This window comes from Seriola lalandi, unplaced genomic scaffold, assembly GCF_002814215.2.
Source record: "Seriola lalandi dorsalis isolate HSWRI2012SDOR001 ecotype SW California unplaced genomic scaffold, Sedor1 jcf7180002054393, whole genome shotgun sequence".
NCBI lineage: Eukaryota > Metazoa > Chordata > Actinopteri > Carangiformes > Carangidae > Seriola > Seriola lalandi.
In genome coordinates, this window is record NW_019524946.1 from 146614 (window position 1) to 159289 (window position 12676).

Below are 12676 nucleotides of genomic sequence, written 5' to 3' on the forward strand. Positions count from 1 at the left end.
CGCTAACACCTGGTCACATTACCAAAACGCTGTTCACCTGGAGGAGTGGAAAACTGACCTGCATCAGAGAGGGGAGGGTGGGGCATGAAAGGTTAAATACAGGTTTCTCACATGACAATGGCTAATCAGGTCATTCAGTTTACAACACTGAGGTGTAAACAGGTGTGTGTGTGTGTGTGTGTGTGTGTACTTCTGTCTTTGTGAGGACCAGTCTGACTTTTAGACCTTGACATAGAGGACATGTTGTCTGCTCATCACCTCTTTAAAGAGCTGAAGGTCAAAGGTCGGATTAAAGTCGGATTAAAGTCGTTGCTGTGAAGGTTAAAGGTTCAGCACTCGAAATGAACCAGGTCGTACGACTGTCAATCCACCACATCCAAAGATAAATGACACTATATTTATATGTTTAAGAAACTGCACATTGAATTATCTTTATCACATACGTTCGTTCTGACACATGATGTTGACGTATGTAAATGACTCAGAGCTGCGTTCTTCAGACGATATCTCGGTAACGCTTTGAAGGAGCTTCTTCAAATGTGGCACAAATGTTCACATGGACTCAAGGATGAGCTGATTAGATTTTGGTAGTCAAAGGTCAAAGGTCAACGTCACAGTGACCTCAGAAAACACTTTTTTAACTTATTACTCAAGACTTCAAGCAGCAATTATCACAAAAATTTCACACAAATGTTTAATATTTTATGACTGTGGATAAACAGGGATGTAACCTGAAACTAGTCCGAGTGGCGGAGGGATACAACCACGAGGTAACTCTAGCTTCACATATGCAGCAGCACTGTTTAATGAGTGAAATTGGCGGTCTGCCCCTTTAAACAAGTTATCACAGCCTACATCACAGACTGGCAGGCAACAAGCTCCACATACCTGCGCTGGATGAAGCTGTCTAACTGAGTGTTATGTGTCTCGTCCTGTGTGTTCAGTGCTGGATTATACTGTGTGACTTGACTTCAGACCCAAATACACTGTAACGCCCACTCTGAGGCAAAACACCAAATCAAATGACCTAGATAAAGCTGCATAGACGTTATGATATACTTAATCACATGCTGTATCTGTGTGCCGTCACTGACGTGATATATCAGGAAGTGGCTCAGTGTGCAGGATGGTTACTGATCAAAGCTTCCTCCTTTGCCTTGTTGGTGACCTGAATGTTTTTCTCCACATAATCCTTTTATTTCTTCCCAGAGAATTTATTCAGTATGAGCCATAAAGAGCTTAGAAAAAGAGCAAGGTTTGTTTTCCAGATCAGAAATATCACAATCAGCCAATAGTTGAGAGTGTGGAGAGAGTGTAGTGTGTGTGTGGGTCTGTGTGGGTGTAGTGTAGTGTGTGTGTGTGTGTGTGTGTGTGTGTGTGTGTGTGTGTGGTTTCCCAGACATCAGTTAGTCATTGTGCTAAGTAAAGCCCCAACACCTGCTGCAGTGGATTTACAGGACAGAGACAACGGAGAGGGGCAAGATACAGTAAATACACCACATGGCCAAAAGTATGTGGACACCTGAACGCCAAGCTTGTTGAACGTGTGATTCCAAAACCACGAGCATTACAGTTTTTAACTATTGCTAAAACACTTGTGCTTCTTTATACTGAGCTCGCCTCTTCTAACTTGTTAACACAGTCACAGACAAGATAAGATCTTCCTTTATCAGTCCCACGCTGGGGAAATTTGTAGTGTCACAGCAGCAAAGTGACGGTACAAGAAACTCCAAAATGCCTGTAACAAATACTGAGAAAGATGAATAATAGATATGAATAAAACGTATACAAGATTTAAAAAAGGAAAAATTTACAAAATAGCAAAAGAAAAGCAACTCAGCGCATTAATCTCACATCCAAAACACACTATTACAGTGATTCTTTATTATGTAACTTATTACACACTATATCAGACTATACCTATTACTATATTATAGATTAAATACTATATTGCTGTACTAAGGTATATGTCATTAGTTATACTATATTATTCCATACAATATTATGTCTATGTGTTAAACTGTTTTGTTACATCACAGGTACGATATTAGTCTTATTATATGAACTATAGCTGCTACTAAACACACCACAGTGTAGTTCACTTGACACAGTACTGCAGCAGTGGCTTAAGTGCAACACTGGTCATGGGAACTGTATTATATTGCTTTATTGAAAAAGCACCAAAGTTGTGTCCACATACTTTTGGCAACATCGTGCACCAGACACAGAGAAAAGCACAGATACACAGAGACGTGGTGCAGCAGGTTTCACCTGCATCTCACGTTCAGCTGCTGCCTCCTACTGGTGGCTGGTGGAAGTTACGCAATCTTTCTGAGCGTAATCACTTGTGTTAGAAGCAGATTAAAACGACACCTCAGTTCCTGAACACAGTGGTTCAGGACAGTGCGCTGCCCTTATCAGAAAAATAATCTCTTATCATTTTAAAGTAAAAATCCCCAAAATTTGAGAGTTTCAGCCTCACGAACATGAAGATTTCTTCTATTTTTTGGTTTAAAAATCATTGTTCAGATTTAACAAGCGTTGAAAAGAAAACGTCTGTGAGACCATGTTTTACTATTTTATGACATTTTTCAGATTAAAAGATTAACTGATTAATCATCAAAGCATTTCACAGATTAAAAGATGATAGAAATAATCATTAATTGGAGCCCAAAATGTCTGTAGAGTAAAACACATGATCCAATGTGTATGACTCAGGAAGGCAGGAGTCAGTCCGTCATCGAACAATCATCCTCAGCAGAATAAACTGTTTCCATTTGAGCATTTAATTCACAGTGATCATCATCCAGCTCAGTGCAGTCAACAACATGAAGACACACAAACATCTTAAAGAGATTAAAAGGGAATTGAGGACTGAGGACAGAGTCTGTCAAACTTCACTAACATTTCCCTGTATCCCCCCCCCCCCGTTAGCATTTGAGAATTTTACTTTTTTAAAGTCAAGTAAGGAGACCTTTTAAAAAATTAATTGATGTTTTTCTTCACCTTTGTTAATTCAAATATTTTCTTACATTAATTTTGAAAAACTCACAGTTCATTTTATTTTTAATCATCATTGCTCCTTCAGGTGTTTTGTACTTTAACTGATCTGGAGCTCAGTTTCATGTCCTGCGACATGAGATGACATTTTCTGATCTGACCTTAATTATCTGGTGAAGGCAATCAACGAAATCTAAAAGAACGTGTCCTGGTTTCTCCTTACACGTCGGACAACAGTGCATCATCTCCAGTGTTGAGCTGTTTCACCTCGGAGCAGACTGGAGGTGAATCCCGGAGGTGGGATCAGGAACAGAAGACGTGGTCGCTCGGAGGCTCAGCTGGTCCAACTACTGACAAGGCTGATGATTACAAGCCTGAATCAAGTTCCCAAAGTTAAAAACACACTTGGCACAGGACCGACCAGGACACATATACCCATGGATTATGCTCTCATCGATTAACCCCATCACGTTTTCATTAGATAATCATTAAATGAAGCCTAAATGCTATCAAGACCGGACATAGTGACTGTCACAGGTGTTGATTTGGTTGTTGATGTTTTTTCATTTCTCTAAAAATGAATCCATATCTTTAAGTTTCCCTGAGCAGCAGGTACAGAATGAACAAAGCAAAATGTTTCCGTGTTCAGCCTTCAGGCATTTACTTGATGATCTCATCCAGTGAAACTGAAACCCCCAATTCTGACGAAGAAAAACTAATCTTGACACTCAGAAATTCCCAGTGTGGGTGGGTGTGTGTGTGTGTGTGTGTGTGTGTGTGTGTAGGGGGGTTTCTGAAATGCAGTTAGTCACTAAAGGCTGGAACAATTGTTCAGTGAGATAAAGACAGAAAATTAACACAAATACATTTGGATATTTTTTTCCTTTGTCAAGAAGTAAAACGTCAAGCATTCCCTGGTTCCAGCTTCACAACTGTGAGAATTTCCTGCTTTTCTCTGTTTTCCATCATGAATCAAAGTGAATTAAATATTTATTTTACAGTGACGGAAAAGAGGATAAATACTAATATAGTATTTATAAGGCCCAGTGGCTCCGAGCCTCAGCAGTGCAGTAACCAGCAGCAGTGAGGAGCCCAAATCAACACCTGTGACCAGTTTATGAGAGAAACTTCCAACCAAGTAAATGTTGTATTCCAACATAAATGAGATTAGTGTTACAGTGCATGTGAACATTCAAACTGGAGGTACCGTGTCTAACCAGCTCCTCTGAGCAGCAGGTAGACAGCAGAGATGGTGATGGCGGTGGCGGTGTAGGCAAACACAGCATTATACACAGTGTTTGTCCTGATTCTTTCTCCCAGCGTCCTCTGGGTGTCCTCAAGACGCCTCAGCATCACCTCAGATTCCCACTGGTCCCCTCTCTCTGCTCTCTCTGCTCTCTCTGGTCTTGCTAACAGCAGCTCACCGGCCTGTGTGTCAGCCTGTGGTGTGGTGTCCAGCAGCCTCTTCACCACTGACAACTCACTCTCAACTCTACCAAGTCCTTGCTCCAGCTGTCCCAGTTGTGGCGGGAGGGACTCCAGGAGGGACTGTGTCCTTTGGGTACCAATGTGGAGGTCTTTTAAGGCGGAAAGAGGCGTAGTGGCTGCGTCTGGTGTTGGACCTCCCTTGCCCTGAAGGACGCCGCCCCTCTTTGTGAAGGCATCGGTCAGAGTGACCCTGAGGCTGTCAATGAGCATCCGGAGCTCGTCCTGCTGGGAGCGATGGTTTCCAGCCTGGACTTTGAGGGCTTCCTGCAGACTCTCTGGACCTTTCTGGGCCTCCAGCAGCAGATTCTTCAGCTCCTACACATGAAAGAAGTGAAGATTCATCAGCTGATATGCAAAAAAAATCATATTGCAATTATTTTATCACATATTGCTATTGAGATTTCAGTTTGGTCGTTTTTACATAAAAATAATGATGAGTCCACATCAAACTGCTCTAGTTCAACCAAAAGCTGAGCTACTGAGCCACGACCATGTCATCGACCGTCCTCACCTGCAGGCGGACACGGTTCACATACGTCGATCCCATGACTCCGATCAGAGCTCCGAGCACCGAGCCGATGACGGACCAGTTCTTGGTCCGTTCCGCTCTCGTCCTCTCCTTTTCGTGGCTCTCCCTGACGGCTGCTGAAAACAAGGCAAACTTCTCCCTCTCCGTACCCTCAGCGCTCTCATACGCTGTCCGGAGACGGCGCTCCTCCTGCGGTCAGAAGAGAGGGACGGGCGGCTTAATTTGAATTCAATTCAATCGGCTGACCTGTTATTCCATAACCAGGTTCATTTTTAAACTGATATCTCTGCCAGGGCTAAAAGGTATATTTCCAAAAATATCATTATAATTGTGTGATTAGTCAGTGGCAGGTAAAGTGCCACTGTGGCTAACTCTAGATATTATACTTCAGAATAAAAGTACTTCCACCTCTTCTTCTGACCTCAAACTATCTGGATCTCTAACACCATAAAACCTCAATCAACCATACTACAGTTATTGTACCACCTGTTTAATGTGCATTTTCATTGCTTCAGCTGACCTGCAGCAGCTTGTGTTCCAGCGTGGCCAGCTCCAGGTAGTGAGTCTCCTCCCTGGACACTCTGTCCAGCCGGTCTCGGACCTCCTTCAGCCTCACCTGCAGGGCCTCCAGGCTAGTATGAGCCTCGCGCACTATCCCTCTGGCCACCATGAACGCTGCCTCAGCCTAGACGACACACACACGCACACGCACGCACGCACACACACACACACACACACACACACACACACACACACACACACACACACACACACACACACATGTAAACAGACTTTGATGTAACATTTTTAAAACAAGTGTTTTAAAGAAGTGCTGATTCAACATCATGGTCATTTAGGAAGCTCTAGTTTGTGTTGTGGTTAAATTGTATTGTGTTGTACTAAAAGTTGATTCTCATACATATATCATCAATATATCCCAAAATATCAGTGTGGGTGAACTAAACTTGTAAGTTGAGGTGCTTCTTACTGTCTGCTGACCTCAGTGACCTTGGTTTGAGCCGTGCGGACCTCGTTAAGCCCGACAAACTCCTCGTACCTCTCCCACCAGTAGTTGACTGTGGCGGTGGCCGTTTGAGCCGACCTCTGACCCCACTGCCGCCCCAGCTCTCCTGCACTCTAGAGGAGGGAGAGAAGGCAGTGCTTCAGTTTGGTTCTGTGTTTTTATTACAACATTGTTAACACAGTTCTAATAATTCAGTGATTATCAGCATGTTGCCTGTGAGGTCTATGGTCTGGAAAGTTGTCATTTCCTGTACCTGTAAGGCAGCCACAGCGCGCTCCTTCGCTACCTCAGCTCCTCCCTTCCCATTAGGAGGCGCTGGGTTAGTGGGTGGAGGGGAGCTAGGCTGATGGTGAGCACTGTAGGTTCGGACCAGAGGGATTCTGCCAGAGAGGGATCCAGGCAGGAAGAGGCGGGACAGACAGCCTGAGCCATGAGCCCAGAGAGAGATCCGTGCTCCTCTGTACCTGATACAGTAAAGATACTGTCAATCATCAGCTTTGGTGCTGTAATTTATTTAGAGCCACACATAAAGCTCTGGTCTCCCCTGTACTGGACTAAATTGTGCAGAAGTACCTCATTGAGAAGTGCAGCAGACAGAAGTGCAGCTTGAAAACTGTCAGAGCTTCACTTCTACTGCAGCTACAGAGCTAACACTGGAAAAGGCACCTGTGAACAACAACAGTAACAAAAATTTAATTAGATGATTTATAAACTATCAACTGTGGATGTTGCATAGGTTTAAAGTGTCTTATATACTGTCGGCTATAGGCCTACTGTTGTGTCAGAGGAATCTGACTATTGAACTGGGCCCAGCTTTAGTAATTTAAAATATTTGCAATACAAGCTCAGAAAACCACCTGGGTTCATTTTCAAAAATATTAAGTTGTTTCAATATTTAGGCTATATTTAGTGCAGTACAATGATAACTTTAATGAAGTTCAAAATAAGTTTCTGTATTTTTCCTAAAATGCATCAAGTAAACTGGCAATAGAGTGTACAGCGCTGTGTGAAGTTTTAGGCACTTTTATAGGATGCTTCAATTATTATCGTCACACAAAACCATCAAGGAGGCATCTGATTGGTCCAAAATTCACACTTCAGCAGGACAGTGAAGCCAAATATACAGTCAGAGTCATAAAAACTATCTGCAGAGACAAGAGGAACAAGGAGTCTTGCAACGGATGGTTTGGCCTCCTGCTCTCAACATCATGGAGTCAGTCTGGGATCACATGAAGAACCAGAAGACAATGAATCAGACTAAATCCACAGAAGAACTGTGGTAGATTCTCCAAGATGCTGGAACAACCTACCTGCCAAGTACATTGAAAACAAGGTGTAAGGCTCTTATAAACATCTATTTAAAGAGATGTTTTGATGATTTTTCTTTTTAAATCCAGATGTCATGATGAAGGACATAACAACAAGAGGAGAAATAACCTCACCCTGCTGTTAATTTGGTATTTGTATGGAGTGTCATTACTTACATCTAAAGTACAGTCTTTTAAATCTCACAATTGGTCAACTTCCTAACCACATGTAACTGCAAATCAATGTACAACCTAGGAGGAGACAAGACTGACATGGACTCTACATACAGCATGATGAATGACTTTCACAACACACGGTGGTCATTATGCTATAAGCTAACTAACACGCGACACTGTTCATACTGACTGCCACATCAGGTGAATAATCAGACAGACTGCAGGAGCATAATGATTATAGGGCCTTGATTTTAGTATAATTTATATCACAATTTCCCTGTTCCTCTCCATGCTTTATTCCCAACTAGCCAGCGTTTAGCTCCAAGGTTTCTAACAGTTAACGTGACTTTTCAATCATGTAAAACTGACTATTAAATCCTTTCAGACACACAGCAAGGTATCAAAATAAATGTACCTCTTTTTGTCGATGTTGTCAAAGCGTTCATGTCACACAGATGAAGTTTATTCTGGCTAACCGGTTAGCATCTCAAATGAAACTGCTAACATCCGGGTGAGATTTCGTTCAGGCACATCAAGTTGATTCTATTTCCGGTTTGCAATTCGTCGGGGTCTTGACAGCGCGGATTAGAGAGACAGCCGGTTGTGTTCGCTAACACAATAACGTTTAATTCTTTCCTTTAGACAACTGTAAGCAGTTTTAAACATGTCTGGTAGAGAAGGTGAGACGCCCTTTTCATCTGATGGTCATCTTAAAATTCCTGCCGATGTAAAATATATGTTTTAGGCGTAATAAACCTCAGTGGAGCGTGTTTTACTGGCTGGATCAGCTAGTTGTTGCTAACGGCTGGTTAACAGAGCGCGAAGCTGACAACCTTTCATCAAACTAAACCAAATAACCTCCACATCAATGCGTTTTGTTTTTGGGCAATATTTACACACGAAAGACGATGTATTTAAACCATGCGCCAATCGTTTGCCATAGTCTGAGGCATTCGGCTTATTGCGTCGTCTCAGTGACTCATAATTTAGCTAGCTGGACAATTTACGAACTAACGATATTTTCATTTTCGCTTGTGTTATTAATAGGCAAACTAAAATTACTAATGAAATGTGAAGCTGGTGTTCTTGTTACACTGAATATATATTAGTGCACTGGATTACATTGGACAGCAGCTCTCTACAAGTCATGGTGTACCAGTTGGGCGATACTGAAATTGGTTTGTCGAGGGAGTTCGGTGCGTTATTCTGGTCTCACCATTAGGTTGTGTTTAGTATTTCCAGTTGAGCACTTTCAGCAAACCGTGAGCTAACAGAATAACCATCATTTTTTTGTGCTCAGGAGGCAAAAAGAAACCACTGAAGGCACCCAAGAAACAGTCCAAGGAAATGGATGAAGTAAGTGTTGTTCTGCTCTCCCAGATTGTACTGTGAATGTAATTTAATACAATGTGACGATTATATGTTTCGACTAATCGTTTAGTCTACAAAATCTAAACAAAGTGAAGAAATAGAAATGACCCTCATATCTTCAAATGTCAGTTGAATACGTGACGTGTTTGAAAAAGTAAGATGAAATAGGCCTGATGCTACACGTTTTTGTCTACTGTTTGGTTTCTGGGAAGCAATGTTACTGAAATTATTAATTATTTAATCACATAAGTTGTAGTTGTAACCTAAATTTAGTTTAGAATTTAATGAACAATTATAAATGAACTGTGTGTCTGCAGGATGATATGGCCTTCAAGCAGAAGCAAAAGGAAGAACAGAAGGCCATGGATGCACTGAAGGCCAAAGCTTCAGGAAAAGGACCTCTATGTAAGACAAAGGGGTAGATGGGAAACTTAATCATCATAACAAGGGCCCTTTTAATTGTGCAGACCAACAGTGTAGCCAAGAGCAATCATAAAACATGATTGATAAATTTATAACACAATGGCCTGGACATGTGATAAAGAGAAATGTTTTATCGAGATACACTGGTCATATCTGAAAGTGATTTCTTGTTATGATGTGAAAAGTTTTAAATGAAAACAAGAGGTTTCTTTTATACATATATAGTATACATAGAAAAGGTTGCAGTGGGTTTATGTTAAACACTCCCTAAATGCCCCGTTGCAATTGGGTCCTTTATGTTAAAAGGGCTAAATTTCACACAGATCTTTCAAATATTGACGTAAACCTACTCAAATTAAAGCTGTGCAGTACCCGTTATTTTATTTCAATGTGCTGAAGCTCGACACATAAAGAACAAAAAATGTGTAACTGTCCAAATACTTACGGCCTGGACTGTAATGTGGTTGTGTCAGTCATTTACACTTCATGTAATTGTTCATATGAACTCAAAGTTTCTCAAATCTCATTTATAGTCTGCCTTTCAGTCAAAAATACATGAAAAAAATCTGTTTTATTTTTCATTTGTAAATCTCAAACGTGTGTGACCACTTGTATTAACTGGTCAGATTAGAGGTTTCATTACCTATTTTTTTTTGTTTTGTTTCCCCCCTCCAGGTGGCAGTGGCATCAAGAAATCGGGCAAGAAGTAAAATCTGAATCTGGTGATGATTTTTATTTGCTCCCCGGCCTCGCTTCCTGTGTCTGAGATGTTTGTATGCTCACTGGAAGACTCTAGTTTGCTCTGTAAAACACGAACCCTGTCGAACTCAAAACACACCCTGCTTCTACAGCAGTGAAAATGTACAGAAAAAGACTTGAATAGTTTTCAGGATTTCAGGGACAGGAATATCTGTTACCAGTCAGGCCTGGTACACGCATCGTAACTCCCCAATGGCATTTAATTAGAGGTTTCACACTGTGATATTTGTTTGCTTCTACAGCAGTGAAAATGTACAGAAAAAGACTTGAATAGTTTTCAGGATTTCAGGGACAGGAATATCTGTTACCAGTCAGGCCTGGTACACGCATCGTAACTCCCCAATGGCATTTAATTAGAGGTTTCACACTGTGATATTTGTTGTTATGGACACTTTACTCAGTCATACTCACTGACCAAAATTTTCATATCCAGTTTAGAAATGGTCTGCATCTTAGAAATGGAAACCATGAAAAAATCCCAATCTCGGCTGTATCTTGCTTTTTGTCCATGTGAAACTTTATCAGAAACGCAAATCACCCCAAATTCTTTTTTCTTATTTTTACTTTATTGTAAAGAGGGAGATACCAATAAAGTTTTTGTAATTACTGCTTGTTATTTTAATTCTTTGTTAGTTGGAAAGGAATCTGTCAAGAATCTCAACCATCAAACCGCATTTAAAATAATAGCAAGGAATTTTGCTTTTAGATAATAAATAATATGATAATAATAAATAAATTGCTTTCTATGTGGTGTTAGAAACATCTTTTTAAAAAAAAGAATTGAGTATAAATCCATGAACGCTGAAGAAACCCTGGAGATGAGCCTGTCAGTGACAGATGCCAAGGAGAGGAGGAAAGAAACGCAAGAAGGGGCCTGCTGCAGAGTAATAAGACACCTTTGTTGTGATTAACGATGAATAACACCCCTCACCCCTGACGTTTTTGGTTAGGTTGTGTTTATGTGTTAACCTAAATGAACTGAAGCCAACACTGACCTGTGACTGACCTGTGAACAGTTGGCATGGTAAGAGGACCCCAGACCCCCACCACCAAGCTCAGGAGACATTTGGACTAGTCATAGCAGGTAAAGCACAGGTGAAACAAAGTTCATTAATGATGGCTCAGTTCGGTTTAGCTGTGCCAGTGAGCCAGCATGCACATTACCAGGCCCTGACACTGTCTCACCTGAACTGAATGTGCTCGTTATTTAAGTTATTAATTGCACCTGTGCTTTTCTTGCAACGACATGCCAAAATGTGTGGTGTGAGAATGGACCAGTGAAGCGATGCAACGAGAGAGGACCTGCGGGTCGACGTGGTTCAGATAAGGCCTGAAAGTATTCAGCTCCTGTACTTGGGTGACAGTAGAAATACTGTAATCTAGAAGTACTCCACTACAGGTTAAAGCCCCCCATTCAACAAAACATAATTAATTATCATCAAAGTATATTGTATAATTTGATACTATTTAGGTTGTCCATTTGGTGCCATTTTTATTAGAGATAGTACACACTACTGAATAGTTCAATAGTAGAACAATTCATCATATTTGATGAAGTCATCGTATGTTTTGTATGTAACTTTTTATCGGAAAATTAATTAGTAACGATAAGTGTAAAATAAATTCAGTGTTGCAAAGGCAAAGAGTACAATAATTCCCTCTGAAATGCATTAGAGAAGTATTAATTATCTCAAAATTATCCCTAAAAATCGTACAGAAGTACATCACTTGATTAAATGCGCTTTTATACTTTCCTGAACATTCTGTTGCTATGGCAACTTCTACCGGCACATCTCTGTCGCAGTTTAACTGACATTGCTACATCCACCATTTTGTCTGAAGTTTGACAAAGCAAATATTGAAAGGGGCCTTTTATGGGCCTCATCAAACGGCCGTGTTGGAGTAATATTTGTGAGTACCCTTTTTATTACAGCTGTTTTGTGATTGCTCATGTACATTTTATTACAGTTTAGTTTCTGTATAATCAACTTACTTTTGCTAACCAAGCTAGCCACTAGCTTTATATTTGCTGCAGTGGCTGTATGTGTTGCTAATACTAACTAGTTGCTAATTGTGTTGCTCTGTGTATGTTAATTAGATTCATTACTATGTAGTACTTCCGTTGTATACTTATTGATTTGTCACTAGTGATACTTTGGTTGCTCACTTAATGTCTCTTCTCATGAGACACATGAAACTATTTCCAGTGTAATTCCAATGGTGTCATTAAAATGGGTTGATCCCCACTAAGTAGTTCTTCAAGAATGTAGTTACCTTCAGTAACTGCCAGGTGTAACAACTTCATTCCCAACTTAATCAACTAACAAAACTAATGTTTGCTTTCTAAATACAAGACGGTTGACATGTGCCGGCACCTTGTCGGGAGCACCTGGACATTTCCTGGTGGCCTCTCAGAACCCATACAGACTCAAGACGCACCCAGTAACCGTCTACCTACTTCTCCCCTGATAACATTGTAGACAATGGACGGTCTTCATTGTCTCAGGAACAGGAAAGGTGGAGCAGAGAGGGACAGAACCAAAAAGAGAGAAGCCCTTGACACAGTAAGGCATACACACACGCGCGCGACATACACAG

The 12676-nt window shown here is 41.0% G+C and overlaps 2 protein-coding genes across 2 annotated transcripts; one reads left to right on the forward strand and one right to left on the reverse strand.

The window, feature by feature from the left end:
- Window positions 1-2770: 2770 nt before the first annotated feature.
- Window positions 2771-8046, reverse strand: ccdc51 (coiled-coil domain containing 51). Its single transcript, XM_023409473.2, has 7 exons — window positions 7941-8046; window positions 6615-6707; window positions 6295-6505; window positions 6017-6154; window positions 5538-5702; window positions 5000-5206; window positions 2771-4803 (listed from the first exon to the last, which is right to left on the reverse strand). The coding sequence occupies exons 2-7, from the start codon at window positions 6617-6619 to the stop codon at window positions 4213-4215; spliced, it is 1317 nt and encodes a 438-aa protein (XP_023265241.1). The 5' UTR covers window positions 6620-6707; window positions 7941-8046; the 3' UTR covers window positions 2771-4212.
- Window positions 8047-8078: 32 nt separating this feature from the next.
- Window positions 8079-10303, forward strand: tma7 (translation machinery associated 7 homolog). The gene is made up of 4 exons (XM_023409475.2): window positions 8079-8205; window positions 8826-8881; window positions 9214-9301; window positions 9995-10303. The coding sequence occupies exons 1-4, from the start codon at window positions 8190-8192 to the stop codon at window positions 10027-10029; spliced, it is 195 nt and encodes a 64-aa protein (XP_023265243.1). The 5' UTR covers window positions 8079-8189; the 3' UTR covers window positions 10030-10303.
- The last annotated feature ends 2373 nt before the right edge of the window (window positions 10304-12676 follow it).